At 37.6% G+C, this 17,754-nt stretch overlaps 1 protein-coding gene across 1 annotated transcript in view; it reads right to left on the reverse strand.

The window, feature by feature from the left end:
- LOC141512129 (uncharacterized) overlaps positions 1–17,754 on the reverse strand; it is a 39,447-nt gene that overhangs the window by 12,621 nt on the left and 9,072 nt on the right. Inside the window, exon 3 of the mRNA XM_074221007.1 lies at positions 13,230–15,996. Within this exon, the coding sequence (XP_074077108.1) occupies positions 13,230–15,996 (2,767 nt within the window). The remainder of the gene's footprint in view (positions 1–13,229; positions 15,997–17,754) is intronic.

Here is a 17,754-nt window from a genome sequence, read left to right on the forward strand (position 1 = left end):
TCTGCACCATGGCAGCGGCTTCTGCACCATGGCAGCGGCTTCTGCAGCATGGCAGCGGCTTCTGCACCATGGCAGCGGCTCCTGCACCATGGCAGCGGCTCCTGCAGCATGGCAGCGGCTCCTGCAGCATGGCAGCGGCTCCTGCAGCATGGCAGCGGCTCCTGCAGCATGGCAGCGGCTCCTGCAGCATGGCAGCGGCTCCTGCACCATGGCAGCGGCTTCTGCAGCATGGCAGCGGCTGTGTGACATACTTGTAAGTGGCTGAGACACGAAGGACTCTGAAGTGATTTCTCACAGGACACTACAAGACAGGACTAAAGGGTTTAGTATTGTTATTTTTTGATCTCTGAACCTTTCTTCTACATGGATATTTTCCCTGAGGGAAGTAATTTTTTTGAGTTTAAGTACCAGGGGTAGGGTGAGTGTCTAAAGTAGGACAAAATTCTTTCCTGCATTAGGAGAAGATCTTCCTTTCAAATTATAAAGGATGCAATTCTTTTCTGGACTAAGGAGGGCAAGATAAGGCTTCTTATCAAAGTCTAAGAAGGACCCATTACGTTCCTCAAAATAGCTAAGAAACATCAAGTTTGACCAGGAGTAGTTGTAAAGACTTAAATTATACTTCGATGTCTCTTACCCAGTTTTTGTCCGTCTTGCCAATTTTCAGACCAGGAGCTGAAGCCTCACAGTTGTTTTAGTTTACATTTGTCCTCTTCCTGTTTGGAGACATTTTTTCATATGGTTGGGAAGAGTTGGCAGTTCTTCATTTAAGTATTCTTTGTTTATGTCTTTTGGCTTCTATCTATTTGTCAATGGCTATTTATTGTAGTTTCAATCACTTTTGACTTTGTGACACACCTTAGGGTTTTCCTGGCAAAGACTCTGGAATGACTTGCCATTTTAATCCCCAGCTCATTTTACAGGTGAGGAAACTGAGACAAACATGCTTAAGTCATTTGTCCAGGGATATATATCTAGTAAATATCTGAGGATGAATTTGAATTCAGATTCTCTTGACTCCAGACCTGGTCCTCTACCTATGTGCCACCCAGGTGCCTTTGACTATTACTTTTTTTTTAAAAAAAAGAACATTTCATTCCCCCCCATCACATTTAAATTTTTTTTAAATTGATTACTCTAAATTTTGAGTTCTTGAAATCTTGACCTGCCTTCCTTCTTATTACCTCTCACAGACAGTAATTTGAAATAGGTTAAACCTATACAATCATGCAAAACATTTCCACTATCAGTCATTTTGTAGAAGTAAAATTGGTCCAAAAAGAACGAAAATTAAACTTAGTATGCTTTAGGTCTGGTTCAGACTCAATTAGTTCTTTCTGAGGAGGGGGATAGTATTTTTCATCATGAGTCCTTTGGCTTGTCTTAGATCAGTGTATTGCTAAGAAGAGCTAAATCACATACACTGTTTTTCAGCGTATTATATTAGTTGTTTCTATGTCAACTGTTCTAGTTCTCCCCACTTCACTCTGTATCCGTTTATTTAAGGCTTTCTCCATGTTTTAAACTTTCTGCTTGTCATTTCTTACAGCACAATGGCATTATAATACCGTCATGCTCCACAACCTATTCAGTCATTCCCCTATAAATGGGCATTCCCTTAATTCCCATTTCTTTCCCAGCACCAAAAGAGCTATTATAGTCATGTATAGATTCTTTTCCCCTTTTTTTTTAAAAAAAAAAATTCTGATTGGGATGCTTACTTATTTGTGCTTTTGCTACCTGTCTTTTTTTTTTTCCTTTCCTTCATCTTAAGCAAAATAGGTTATGCTCCAACTACTTATCTTTGGTTGGTTCCTTGGTTTATCTTGTTCTTCCTTACCAAAGAAGACCAAAACACATCACTGAGACAAATGATGTCTGACTGTGGCTGATCAGATCAGTAGGAACACAGAATGCTCTCTCATAGGTCCATGTGAACACCTGGAGTGAGTATTCCAAGTGTTTGTCTACACATGTTATGTATATTCTGTTCTACTCCCTTTAATGCTATATAAATTTCGGGGGTTTTTTAGGTTTTTGCAAGGCAAATGGGGTTAAGTGGCTTGCCCAAGGCCACACAGCTAGGTAATTATTAAGTGTCTGAGACAGAATTTGAACCCAGGTACTCCTGACTCCAGGGCCAGTGCTTTATCCACTGTGCCACCTAGCCGCCCCTAAAGCTATATAAATTTTCTGATCTTCAGCAGAGGATAGTTTTTAGATGATCTCCATTGTTTACTGGTGGTTTGGAAAATCCAAGAGAATAAAATTTCATGTCTAATCTATTTTTTAATATTGTTGTTATTATGTTTTAAGGTTCTTAATTTTAAGTTAAAACAATCTGTGAGGAATATAAAGTATTTCTGTAAGGAAGAAGTTGTCTAGGATCTACAAAGACTGGGGTCTGTCTATGGTAGTTGTGCCTACCTACAGGTAGGTGAGAATAAGACAAAAGGGTTATCAAAGGCACTGACCCCCACCAATCTCAGAACTGGGAGTGGTCTCTCAAGGTGATCATTCCCGGATCATTACTGCTCCATCTAGGCCTGAGTTGACCTAGTTGCTCTGGGATCATCATACTGATTAGATTGGACCCCTGGTGATTCAGACCAATGGCTGACTCAGAGGGGAGGAGAAAGTCTTTCAATTTATATAGAAGACTGACATTCTCACAATTCAGGGCTTTTCCCCACTAGAGGAGATAGCCCTTTTCTGCAGAAAACTTAATAAGAACCATTTAATCACTGCATAATAATTTTTTATAATTAGGAGCCATTTATAACAGTTGTGAGAGATGACCTTCAGTGAAGTTTCCTCATGAATACATTCTTATACACAACTGTGAGAGATCACCTTCTATAAAGCTTCTTCATGAATACACTATTATGCATTCTTATCTGTAGTCTTCTCTCCACAAATTAGTCCCTTTCCTTTCCTTACAAAAGGAAAATTTCTTAGAATGAGGCAATTTGACTGGGAACTGGAATAGCTTCCTTTCTGATTAGATGCCTCCAAATTTGGTAAAATGAAATGTATAAAGAAGTTTTGTAAAACATTACTTTTTTTTCCCTTTGGTTTCTGAAAGGCAGTGGGGTTAAATGACTTGCCCAAGGTCACACAACTAGGTAATTAATAAGTGTCTGAGGGTGAATTTGAACTCAGGTCCTCTAGACTCCAGGGCTGGTGCTCTATCTACTGCGCCTCTTAACTGTCCCTGTAAAACAATTCTTTTAATAAGGCATAGATTAGTTATGAATAGCTATGGTAATAAGGGATTGAAAACTATAACTTTCTAATGGGATAGAGATTAGGTATGAATAATTAGTATGATGAGGATTGAATTGGTTTTGCACTGTTTGGGTAGTATTAGTAAAATAGATTGTGAGCTTTTCTTACCAGTCAATGGTGAGAGAAGACAGAATTCAGAGATATTCATATTGGAATAAAAGAAGCCTGTGAGCTTCTTTTTGACACTCCCTGGTTGATGCTGCTTGAGCAAAGGGGAGAAGGGAATTGTATCCTTTGCTCACAAGACAAATAAAAAGGCCCTTTTCTGTTCTCCAACTCAGACTCTGAACTTGATTCCAGTTTTCATCATTCCATACACAGTCTATATTGGAGGGACTGTGGGCAGATGGGCACACTAAGATAAGTTTAGTAGAACTAGGAAATGGTAGAAGATCAGGAAGACCTCAGTTCAAATCCACTCTCAGACACGTCCTAGCTATGTGACCATGGGAACTCATTGGACCTCTGTTTGACTCAATTTTCTTAACTGAAATGCAAGTAATAAGAATAGCTCCCTCAATGAACAGGGGTGAAGTTGATCAAAAATGGAGAAACTAAGTCAGTCCATTGTATCTATTAAAATTCTTTATCTTTGAGACTTATGTTCAAGGTCTCCTTCATATGCCCCCTTCCTAGGTTGGAAAAGAAAACTGCAAGGACTTTGCTTAGTTCCCACAACTCAGTCCCTTCCCTAAATCCTGTCTAACAAGGGAAGTCTGGGGCCCTGAACAAATATACTAATTACCTCACAGATTAAGAAGGTGCTCAAAGAACTTGAGTCAGTGAGAAGTTCACTAAAATGGATTTCTTGGGTTGCCATCTATTCTGGAAACACAAGACCCAGAATAGGCAGGAGGGCCAGAAAACCAACCCACCTGAAGATCACATACTTGACTACTTGGAATCCTCACTACCCCTGTCAGTGTGACCTGGATTCATCTACAAGGCAGGGGTCAGTCGGCAATGTGTTCCAGAACAAGAAACTGGGTGACTGGGACACTCAAGGAGACGCAGTACATCCTATTTTCAAGATCTGTCAGGGGGGCAGCTAGATGGCACAGTGGATAGAGCCTCAGCCCTGGAGTCAGGAGGACCTGAGTTCAAATCCAGCCTCGCACATTTTATGACACTTAACCTCACTGCCTTGCAAAAACCAAAAGAAAAAAGATCCGTTAGGGAGAAGTCCCTGTGAGAGCAGTCTGTCCAAACGTAGCCTGAGAGGCTGGTTTTGCCCCTAAAGATTGAGAACTGTTGTAAAAGCTAAGGAATTCATAATTAGCCCTTGAGTTGAAATAGCTCAGGATTTATTATTTTGAAAAAGATCAGCATTTCTTTCATTAGATAGAATGATATAAAATGTAGGTTAGACATGAAACCTGACTCTCTAGGATTTATCCTTAACCTATAGGTGGAGGTGATTTTAGTAAATGACCCTCCCAAGGCAAAGGGAGATCAGAAAACTTACAGAGCAGCAAGGGGAGACCACTTCCAAGAGACCATTCTGTATAGACATAACAAAGGGAACTTTTCTTCTCCAAAGTTATCTTCCATGAGAAAGGTAACATTTTTGCAAGTAGAAAGGGCTGGTCTTCCAAAAGGACACATTCCTCAGGACAGCTCAGAAAAGCAACCTTTGAACAGGAATAGAATTGAAAAAACTCATAGTATTATTATTATCATCATCATTATTATTATCATTACACACTGAGAACCTTTGGACCTAGAATAAGGAAGACTCATTGTAATGAGATCAAATGTGGCCTCGGACACTGACTAGCTGTGGGACTCTGGGACAGTCTCCTGGCCCTGTTTGACTCAGTTTCATATATGTAAAAAGCCCTGGAGAAGGAAATGGGTAAGCTCTGCAGTGTCTGCCAAGTAAACCCCAAAGGGGGTCACAAAGAGTCTGACATGACTGGAATTGGGGGCAGAAAGAAATACTGTAATCTTGCCCCCCCCCTTTTTCTGAATTAATAGAGAAATGTAATCCCTTCCTTTCTCCATCTTGTTCCTTACAAGCAAACCCCCTTTGGCAAGGAATGTACCTAAGCAAAAAGTCACTCTGTTCAGAGAGTTGTGCTTTGAAAACTGGTTCACTTTCAAGCAGAACCAAGAGAACAAAGTCCATAGTCACACACTGTGAGTTGAACAACTACGTTCCTCTCAGCAGGTCGGAGCTAGGTCGGCCTTGGAGACCTGCTATGGACAATGCCTTCCATATCCAGGAGAAAAAATCAACAAAAACCTTATAGAATCTGAATGGATACTATGGTCACTCTTTTTAAACTTCTTTTATGTTTTTTCTTCCCTAGCCCATGTTTTCTTTCTTTTCGCCTAGTCCTAATTCCTCATACAGAGAATGACTAAAATCTAAATATATTAAACACAAACATGGACAGCTTTTACCAGACTGTGTTCACCATCGTGGGGAGGGGGGTGGGAGAGTAATTAACTTGGGGAGCTTGATTTCTATCTAGGAAGAAAAAGTGACCTGATACAACCTAGTATTCTCTAAAATGAATTAATTTTCTATCACAATTCAGGTATGACAAACTATTATTGTTTTCACATAGCCTACTCAGGGAGGGTGGTCCTAGTCCCAAGGCTAAATCTCAGGGACCTGTCTGGTCCTTTCCCCTGAAATGATCCCCATTTTCCACTCTTGACTCCTCCCAGTCCTCCAAACTCCACTTCAAGGCTCCTATTTCACCTGGACCCCAAACCAGTGATTACCTTGGAGAGCTCCCCGACTATTTCTTCATGCACCTCCCTCCCCCAGCCTGAGATCAAGACCCTCCTCCTTCTCAGTAGAAAGAATGCCATGAAATCTTTTGGGGAGCAGACTAAGGAGAAGGCCCTGTCGTTTGAGGGTAAACTGAGGTTCCCTAGGGTATCATTTATAGTTTTAAATTCAGATTGTTTGTCCTAAACTGAATGATAATTAATCATTTCAAGCAACATATGTTTCCTTATTAGGATAATTCTGATGTTTGACCTTGTTTGGGGAGGTCAGACTTTAACACAAAATAAGATTTGATAAGAAGGTCATATGTTTAAAAACTATAAGAATCATAAGAGTAATTGGATCAAAATCATGCTGTTGGAGAGTGGCTAGGTGGTGCAGTGAATAAAGCACCTGCCTTGGAGTTGAAACTGCCTGGGTACAAATCCGGCCTCAGACACTTAATAATTACCTAGCCATGTGGCCTTGGGCAAGCCACTTAACACCGTTTGCCTTGAAAAATCTAAAAAAAAAAAAATCATGCTGTTGGGTCTCTGAATACACACAGCCCATCAAATTGACAGAATTCATGACAACTTTCTATGTATGATTATTTGGAAATGCCTTGAATTAAACTGATGTCAATTGACCAGCAATCACTTTAGTTCACATTTTAAATTGAAAATACCATTTATCTTATTTTAACATGTTTATATTAGTATTTTTAGGAAACTACTATATATGCAATGTTGTATGAACTCTAAAATTATAAGAATCTCAAAAACATGGGGTTAACACAAATCTGAAAGAAAAATATAGTTTATACAAGAAGTTTAATTCTCTGGGTTTGACCAAACAAAACCACACAGGTAATGGAGACCATCCCATGATGATTACAAAGAAACCAAGGTGCTTCTTATACCGTTTGGGAAATCACAAAAATCCTTAATGTTAGCAATGGATTGTGATTATAAGTACTTATTCCTGAGTGTTTAATAGAGCTTTTATTAACAAATTTTGATAGGGGAAGTTAGGTGGCACAGTGACTTGAGTACCGGCCCTGGAATCAGGAGGAGCTGAGTTCAAATCTGGTCTCAGACACATAATAATTACCTGTGTAAAGCTGGGCAAGTCACTTAACCCCACTGCCTTGGGGGGAAAAAAACGAACATTTCTGGGGAAAGGGGCCATTCCTTTTAGGGAGGAAGGCAGAGAATTGTAAGTGTCCAGTTTTATATGCAGTTTGAAAGGGTTGTTCCTCCCCTTGGCCCCAAACATTGGTCAGTTACAATCTAATCAATTTTCATCCCCATACCAATCTCTAGTAATGCTTTCCTCCCTCAGGTCATTATACAAATGAGCACAGGGGAGTGAACAGTAATGTGTATGAACTTCATTGAGCAGGTGCATTTGCAGAGGACAGGGACCCTGGGTCAATCCTGGACTAGTTGAAGCTCGTTCTTGACCTCCCTCTGGGTAAGGAGGCTTAATGTCAGAACTCACTCAGCTCAGGGTCATTTCTTTTGTCTTACACTCAAGTACCTACAGGTAGATGCCACCAGCGACAGGGAGAAGGCAGTCTTTGTAATTTAATGTTTTGTGGAAGCCAAACAGTAAAATATCCTACATTCCATGATGCTGTGGAATGATGAATTAAAACTATTTGAGGGGCGGCTAGGTGGTGCAGTGGATAAAGCACCGGCCCTGGAGTCAGGAGTACCTGGGTTCAAATCCAGTCTCACACACTTAATAATTACCTAGCTGTGTGGCCTTGGGCAAACCATTGGCCTTGCACACACACACACACACACACACACACAAAAACACCTAATAAAAAAACATTTGAGAATGTGGTTCCAATGTTTAAAAATTGTATCTAATTGGGCACATTTTGTTTTAAAACAAATGATGAAAGGGGCAGCTAGGTGGCATAATGGATAAAGTACCGGCACTGGAGTCAGGAGTACCTGGGTTCAAATCCAGTCTCAAGACACTTAGTAATTGCCTAGCTGTGTGGCCTTGGGCAAGCCACTTTACCCCCATTTGCCTTGCAAAAACCTAAAAAAAAAAAAAACTAGCTGGCCAAAGGGCATTTTTCTTAGCTATAACATGGAATGGAATGTATCCTCTTAGACTTTGAAAGATTTGTCTTGCCCTATATAGTTCAGAAAATAACTTTATAATTTGAAAAGTGTCCTCACCCTGCCCCCTAAAACTCAAACTACCCCAAGCCCAATAGCATTTGAGAAAGACGGTTCTCTTTGATATCAAATGATAGTCTCCAGAGAAGTTTACTCTTCTTATGGATATCTTGATGCTGTTGTGAAAATCATAATTTCTCATAACTATGTTATGATAGATTAATTCCTAAGTTTAGAGAATACTAGGCCTCATAATGGGGTCCCTTGCCTTACTAGTTTAAGTGGTTGCTCACAACATCTATTCCCAGGAAGAGACAAGAGAAGAATTCAGAAAGAAATACAAAAATGATAATCTTTGTAGCTTGGGTTCATTTAGAGATATTGAGCAAATTCCTATGCATGGGCTATTAAGGATATTAAGGATTTTTTTTCTATTTTCAGACTTCTATATGACCATGATGGATTCACTGAAGTTTGGTAAGGGAAGAGCATGAATTAAAAACTTTACACATTCTAGATCCACATATCCTTGTGCATATTCTCTGATGCTGATCAAGACTGGGCTTTGCTTAAAAGGTTTCTCTCCCCTATACATTCTCTGGAAAACATCTAATTTCTGAGATCCCTGGGCTTTTCTTGGTGTACAAAGGTGGGGAGTTATGCCAGAACCCCTAAAATTCTGAAACACAGATGAAAGCACACAATCTTTGTTCTATTAAAAATTATCTCTCTATACATATATGTTCATTATAAAAAAAGTAAAGAAAGCTTTCAGGGAGTGTGGAGCCCACATTTGAAATGCTTTAGGATGTGCTCATGTTTGAGTTATGAATCATGAAACAGTGGTGGTTTGGAGAGTTCTCATGAAATCATCAAGTGGTGAATTCAGAATAAAGAATAGAGGCTGAAATTTTTTTTCTGCTATTAACTGTTTTCAGTTAGAAACGACAGAAAGAAAAAGTTTTTTATATTGTTGGATATTTTTAAAAAATAGGGATACACATATTAAGAGTTAAGGACCTGAATCTGGTTTGATTTAATCAAAAATTTAGTTCCAAAGGGAAAAGTAGCAGGATGACATAAATTAAGAAAGGTATTAAAGCTACATGACCACCTTTTTAATTAGAGAACTATATATGATTTTCTATGCATTTCAAAATATATTGTATTAATTAGATGGGTTTAAGTTGAGAAATGAATAATGTGGATTATGATACTGTGATGTTCCTGAAGGTTCAAATATTAAGAAGAATTGGTCAGTTATTGGGAGCTTTACAATTGTGATGTAAACAAATAGACTGAATGAATTAAGGGAAATTGCATTTCATATGTATTTATTATTGCTTAGTGTTAACAATTTTGGGGGGGGGATTTTTTGGCTATAACTTATGCATTTCATAAGATTGCTAAGCACAAAGAAAACCTTGTGATCATAAAAAATATTTAGAACATGTCATAAATCTTTATCAGGAGTTTTCTGTAAGTTAATCTGATAGGCATTTATGAATTTTAGCCATCTGATTTTTGTCATTCTCATTAACTTAATTGCTAATATGAATGGATTAATCCTGTGATGTCACTCTTTAAAGTCAATCTTTGAAATGAATTTGACTTAAGGTTGTTTGTGTATAAGAAAAATGGCGAATAGGTTAATTTGAGCTATTGGAGAATATAGTAGAGGAAATTTGCACAGGAAAAAATGTTTAAATTTTTCCCGCTGCATTGACCATGTAGCTTATATTGCTAAAACTAATATACAGGCCTATCCCCTACCCCTTGTTCAGGTTCTTGAAGTGAGCTCAATCAACTTTTAGTTTCTTAATTACCTCATTTCTGAACTGGAGTCTAACCTGTTGCAAAAGTATCAGTGTTGTAAAATACTGGTAAAATCCTTGTAAAGGGGAATTATTGTGTAATTTAAATTATCAAACAGGTTCCATCTAAGAATATACTTATATAAGTTAAGGTGAGATAGGCAACAAATCTGTCAGTGCTATTCAAAGAAACCATCTATATGACTAAAGAAAAAAATTCTATTTGAATAAATCTTAAGGCCTTGGTAAACTTTGTCATTTGTGATAAGATATAAAAATAAATTTTATATCAATTTATGCTGGATGTCTTCAAATTTTAAGATTTATTTTTGCTTTAAGACTGAATAAGAAATGGATCACTTTAAAATTTCTCAATTAATTTACTGTCATTTAAATATCTAGAATATTTATTGTTGTTTAAAAATTCAGAAAAAGATGGATTTGTAAAACATTTACTTATAATACTTCTATAAGCTAAAATAACTTTCAAATCTGTAAGTTAATTTATTGCCATAATGTGATATTCCTTATAGTTGTCACAAAAGTTTCTATTTTTTTAACGGTATTGTGAAACATCTATTAGATTAATAGTAAAAGCATTTAAAGTTTGCACGCAGAAAAGATGTTGTTGCTTTGATCTAAATTTATTCCATGGCACATATAATAGTTATATTAAAAGTTATGAGATTACCACATATAAGATTAAGTTGCAGAAAAATCTCATTTTCATTTTATGATTGGTATAAGAATTGGTATGATTTTTGGTATTACTTTATAACAGTAGTTTTATATTTAAAAATGTTAATAGCATTTCTGTGATAATAAAAAATAATTATAATGTTCTCAATATAGAGGGTGGGGTTACTAAACTTTAAAATAATTTATGTTGGGGTTTTTGAGTGTTCATTTCTTTCTATTTTCAGCAAAGATATCTAGAATTGCCATTGTCTAAATTGTTTTTATACATTTCAAATTTAGATGATCTGTAGAATATATGCAAGTGTTTAAGAATCAGCATTTAAATGGATTCCAGAATAAATGGTGTGTTGACTAAGTTTATTCAGATATGGATAAACAGTGACCATATTAATAGAGCAAACTGGTTTTATAAAGTGTTTCTACATGATATATATTTCGAAGTCTTTTGTTGTAAAATCACCTGTTCAATATTGATTAAAATTTTGTGATTTTTTTCCTGTGATATTTTTCTTATTCCTGTTTTGGGTTTTTTTTTTTTAACAGGGCAATGGGGTTAAATTACTTGCCCAACACCACACAGCTAGGTAATTGTTAAGTTTCTGACGTCGTATTTAAACTCAGGTCCTCCTGACTCCAAGGCTGGTGCTCTATCCACTGTGCCACCTAGCTGACCCTATTTTTCTTATACTTAAAACTGAAATCACTGACATTTTATGATACTTTAGATTATAAATTTAGAGTTGAATCTGTATGATTATAGGAAGTTGATGTTAAAGACATCATGGGATTGAAAAATGGCCTTCTATCTGGAGTCAGAAATCCAGGTATCAAAGACATGCTGGTAGATCATAGAAGCCAGAAAATGCAATGGGGGTTGGACACTGCAAGTCAAAGGCTCATTAGGTCAGTTTCCATAAGTTCTGAGATTAAACGCTTTCTGACTCAGTTTCTCAATATGTGACATTTGAATAGTGTCTCATCTGGAAGATATAAAGTCTGACTTAAGGCATTTGACTACCTACATGATCTCTGTCTAGAACAAACATGTAAATGGCATAGGGAACATGTCTATGTCCCTGAACATTACAGTAAATTGCATGTCAGGAGATCAATATGAAAACTGGATATAGAAATTAATGGCATCTAAATTCTTGGATTTTTGCATTACTTTTGCAGTGGAATCTTCATTTTTATGGATGTTTATTTTGTTAAGAGTAACAGCATCCTCCAAATAGGAAACAACAATGGAAATAAGATTGCAAATATATGTTTGCATATGAATTTTCTGTGAATGTCAATAAGAAAATTGGCAAACCAAATTGCAAATCATCATGATCTAAAGGGTTCCAAAATTTCATTTTCTAGCAATTAAAAGAATTGGTTTTGACTTGCTTACAAGGTTTTTCTAAAGTTCTTTCATCAGAAAGGAAAATCACTACTAGTAACATGGATTAAAGAAATCTCTGAAACACCACAGGCATCCAGATGAAGTAGACCTGAATTTTTTCCCTTTGCTGTTTTGTGCTTCACAACTGACTAGATTATTTAAACAAAAGGGGATTGACCTCTTTTTATCTCTGAAATTTGCATTTTATTTACTACATTGTAATTGTATTAACCACTTTATGTACTGTTTTAGACCTTACATTGCCTGGTCGTGTTTGACAAAACTAGGTCCCAATGATGTTGCCTCCTTCCTATATGCCCATCATCTCCCTAAATCTTTCATCAAAGGTTATTTGATGAAAACAAGGGAATTCCCAAGTCTGATACTCTTTAATTCTATATTTCTTTTTTTTTTAATTGAAATAACTATAAAGATTATACTGATCCCACTGGTGTTTTAGAAACTAGTTTTGAAAAGCTGTTAAACTTCTATCTGTAGGCCTGGGTGCAGAAGTTGTTTCAGAAATCAGAATCACTTCAGTTAACTCATTTGAAAACAAAATACCTTTAATCCTTGGCTGACTATGATTGTTAACCAAATGGTCTGTTGGAGGGAGAGAAGTGGTTACATTTGAGGATTTCTGAAACCTTAGCTAAAAAATACTGTTATTTACAGTGGCTCAGTTAAGCTTCTGGCAGGTAGAAGTTCCATTCTCTGGGGTTTAGGGTGATGTGTTGAGTTCAGGTTGGCTTTCAGGTACTGCTCAATTCCAAAGAAATACAGGTAAGTACTTGGAAATGTCAGCAGACTCTCAAAGGCTGAGTTGGAACTGAAAATCAATGGCTCATTCCTTAATATACTTCTCTTAAGTTTCTCCAAGTTCACTATTATTATTATTATTTTTCCTGAAAAAGTAGCAGTTAAATCCATGACTCTGAGGTAAAGGAACTGGTTTCTTTTTTTTTAATGCCCCCAGGCCCTAGCACATAGTAGGTGCTTAACAAAGTCTTGTGGAATGTCACTGAATGGAAGTAGCACAATGAACAGGAGACAGTAGTTCTGTTGCAAATTAGATAGAGAACAGTTCTCTAAGTTCAGCAAGTTTCTCTCCAGTGTGGATTTCCTGATGCTGAGCAAAACTGGAGTCACAAATGAAAGTCTTTCCACACCGATTACATTCATAAAGTTTGTTCCCAGTGTGAATTCTCTGATGTACAGCAAGACTGGAGCTCTGTCTGAAAGTCTTTCCACACTGATTGCATTCGTAAGGTTTCTCCCCAGTGTGGATTCTCCGATGTACAGCAAGATGAGAGCTTCGTCTGAAAGTCTTTCCACAGTGATTGCATTCATATGGTTTCTCCCCAGTGTGGATTCTCTGATGTGAAGCAAGAGTGGAGCTCTGACTGAAACTCTTTCCACATTGATTACATTTATAAGGTTTCTCCCCAGTGTGGATTCTCTGATGTATAGCAAGACTGGCAACAGGAATGAAAGTCTTTCCACACTGATTACATTGAAAAGGTTTGTACCCAGTATGGATTCTCTGATGTACAGCAAGACTGGAGCTCTGTCTGTAAGTCTTTCCACACTGCTTACATTCATAAGGTTTCTCCCCAGTGTGGATTCTCTGATGTACAGCAAGACTGGAGCTTCGTCTGAAAGTTTTTCCACACTGAATACATTCATAAGGTTTCTCCCCAGTGTGGATTCTCTGATGTGCAGCAAGACTGGAGCTCTGTCTGAAAGTCTTTCTGCATTGACTACATTCATAAGGTTTCTCTCCAGTGTGGATTCTCTGATGTACAGCAAGATGGGAGCCACGAATGAAAGTCTTTCCACACTGATTACATTCATAAGTTTTCTCCCCAGTGTGGATTCTCTGATGTGCAGCAAGACTGGAGCTGTGTGTGAAAGTCTTTCCACACTGATTACATTCATGAGGTTTCTCCCCAGTGTGGATTCTCTGATGTACATTAAGATGGTATCTCTCTCTGAAAGTCTTTCCACACAGATTACATTCAAAAGGTTTGTACCCAGTATGGATTCTCTGATGTACAGCAAGACTGGACCTCTTAATGAAAGTCTTCCCACATTGATTACATTTGAAAGGTTTCTCCCCAGTGTGGATTCTCTGATGTACAGTAAGACTGAAGTTATTAACGAAAGTCTTTCCACACAGATTACATTCAAAAGGTTTGTACCCAGTATGGATTCTCAGATGTACAGCAAGACTGGAGCCACGAATGAAAGTCTTTCCACACCGATTACATTCAAAAGGCTTCTCCCCAGTGTGGATTCTCTGATGCACAGCAAGGCTGGAGTTCTCTCTGAAAGTCTTTCCACACTGCTTACATTCATAAGGCTTCTCCCCAATGTGGACTCTCTGATGTACATTAAGATGGTATCTCTCTCTGAAAGTTTTTCCACACAGATTACATTCAAAAGGTTTGTACCCAGTATGGATTCTCTGATGTAGAGCAAGACGGGAGCTCTGTCTGAACATCTTTCCACACTGATTACATTTGTATGGTTTTTCCCCAGTGTGGATTCTCTGATGTACAGTAAGACTGGAGTTTTCTCTGAATGTCTTTCTGCACTGCTTACATTCATAAGGTTTCTCCCCAGTGTGGATTCTCTGATGTACAGCAAGATGTGAGCCACGAATGAAAGTCTTTCCACACTGTTTACATTTATAAGGTTTCTCCCCAGTGTGCATTCTCTGATGTACAGCAAGACTGGAGCTCTGTCTGAAAGTCTTTCCACACTGCTTACATTCATAAGGTTTCTCCCCAGTGTGGATTCTCTGATGTACAGCAAGACTGGAGTTTCGTCTGAAAGTTTTTCCACACTGAATACATTCATAAGGTTTCTCCCCAGTGTGGATTCTCTGATGTGCAGCAAGACTGGAGCTCTGTCTGAAAGTCTTTCTGCATTGATTACATTCATAAGGTTTCTCCCCAGTGTGGATTCTCTGATGTACAGCAAGATGTGAGCCACGAATGAAAGTCTTTCCACACTGTTTACATTCATAAGGTTTCTCCCCAGTGTGGATTCTCTGATGCATATTAAGATGGTATCTCTCTCTGAAAGTTTTTCCACACAGATTACATTCAAAAGGTTTGTACCCAGTATGGATTCTCTGATGTACAGCAAGACTGGACCTCTTAATGAAAGTCTTCCCACATTGATTACATTTGTAAGGTTTCTCCCCAGTGTGGATTCTCTGATGTACAGTAAGACCGAAGTTATTAACAAAAGTCTTTCCACATGGCTTGCATTGATAAGGTTTGTCCCCAGTATGGATTCTCAGATGTACAGCAAGACTGGAGTTTCGTCTGAAAGTTTTTCCACACCGAATACATTCATAAGTTTTCTCCCCAGTATGGATTCTCTGATGTACAGCAAGACGGGAGCTCCATCTGAATGTTTTTCCACACTCCTTACATTCATAAGGCTTCCTCCTCGTATGGATTTTCTGATGTACAGCAAGACTGGAGCCACAAATGAAAGTCTTTCCACAGTGATTATATTCATAAGGTTTCTCCCCAGTGTGGATTCTCTGATGTGCACCAAGATTGGAGCTCTGTGTGAAAGTCTTTCCACACTGATTACATGTATAGCATTTCTCTGCAGTATCATTTATCTGATGTACAGCAAGGTTGACCCTTCTTGTAAAAGTCTTTCCATGTGTATTATATCCATAATATTTTTCCCTAGTGTGGAATCTCCCATGTTTAGCAAGTTTATCTTTTTTATGGAAAGTTTTTCCACATTGATTGAATTTATATGGCTTCTCTCCACAGGGAATTCTCTGATATATAGCACAGATTTCTCTCCAAGTGTATTCATAGGAAAGGTCATCCATGAATCTTTGCTTGTTGGTTTTTTCCTCTAAAAGCCTCATCTCTGCAGTTTTCTCTTTGTCTTCTTGTCTTATCTCTCCTTCTAAGGGGCACAAATATTAAATAGACAAACACAGCCACATACACATCTATATATAATTATATCCCCTTCCCTCCACTAGCAGAATGCTAACTAATTTTCATTCTGTTACCGCAGGCAAAGAGAAAACTCTTCAAACTTAAATGGTCAGAATCAGTCATTTGAAAAAGTCATCAGCTCACATTAGATCACCTGATGAGTCACAATCATATTGGATCCAAAACACAAATCTGTTGTGACACAGGCAGAACTAGCATTCTCATTATATTCACAATTCAGGCCATGAGTTCAGATTGACTGAGTAACTTCACCCAAATATCAGAAGCTGAGAATGTATGAAAATAGTGTATCTCATAAAGGAACTTGAGTTCATGATCTTTTAGGAGCACTACAAATTTGGTATATAGATCTCAGCTGGGCCCTCCTTTTGGCTAGGCAATCTTTTTTTTCTTTTTTTTTTCTACGCAATCTTTTGACATCTTCCTGAGTGACTCCTTGGGACACTTAACAAAGTAGTGTTTCTTTTTTTTTTAACTTTCTTTATTTAAGGCAAAGGGGTTAAGTAACTTGCCCAAGGTTGCACAGTTAGGCAATTATTAAGTATCTGAGGCCTGACTTGAACCTTGGTCCTCCTGACTCCAGGGCTGGTGCTCTATCCACTGCACCACCTAGTCACCCACAAAGCAGCTTTAAAAGGAAGTAGACAGTATGTCTCCCCATGAGTCCTCTTGCAGTCCTTCCCATTCAGTGCCTCAAAAAGCCATTAAAGATTCAAGACAGTGATCCAAGGGGTTTGTGATAAAAATTTGTTATTGACACCTTAAGCAGCAAAGAAAGGCCCAAAGCCAACTTCACTTTCTGATAGAAAGTATGGTTTCCACTATAAGATTCTGTCTGCAGTGATTCTAAGTTATTACAATCAGGTCTATGAAGCTTTTGGGGATCATAAAGTGATGACATCATAGACTATGTGAGAATAAGTACATCATATTCTTTCTACTTTGACATAAAATTAATTCCACACTTCATCTGCAAAATCTCACTGACATGCATAGACCCTCTTTACTGGGAACCCTAATTCACTTCTACTGCTCTTTGTCTCCCAGCAGTCTCTCCAAGGAATTATCTGGCCATGCAGATTAGCCATTCAGTAGTTTCAGTAAGAGTGTAGCTGGATTAGTAGCAGGATAAAAGAAACTGAAGGCTGAAAAAATTCTATCCTTACAGAAGTGATTTTAAGAATTAAACAGTCTGATGATGGTCTACCTAGAGAATTCCAAATCATCCAAAAAACTACTGGAAACAATTAGCAATTTTAGCAAAGTTGCAGGTTATAAAATTAACCCTCATAAATCCTCAACTTTTCTATATATATATATATATATATATATATATACATATATATATATATATATGTATATATATATATATATATATATATATGTCTAGCAAGATACAGCAGGAAGAGCTAGAAAGAGAAATCCCATGCAAAGTAACCTCAGACAATATAAAATACCTGGGAGTCTATTTGCCAAGACAGACTCAGAAACTTTTTGAAAACAATTATAAAACACTTCTCACACAAATTAAATCAGATTTAAATAACTGGGCAAATATCAACTGCTCATGGATAGGTAGAGCTAATATAATAAAAATGACAATTCTACCAAAACTAAACTACCTGTTTAGTGCCCTACCAATCAAAATTCCAAAAAATTACTTTAATGAGTTAGAAAAATTTGTAAGTAAATTCATGTGGAG

Source organism: Macrotis lagotis, chromosome 1, assembly GCF_037893015.1.
Source record: "Macrotis lagotis isolate mMagLag1 chromosome 1, bilby.v1.9.chrom.fasta, whole genome shotgun sequence".
In the NCBI taxonomy this organism is placed as follows: domain Eukaryota; kingdom Metazoa; phylum Chordata; class Mammalia; order Peramelemorphia; family Peramelidae; genus Macrotis; species Macrotis lagotis.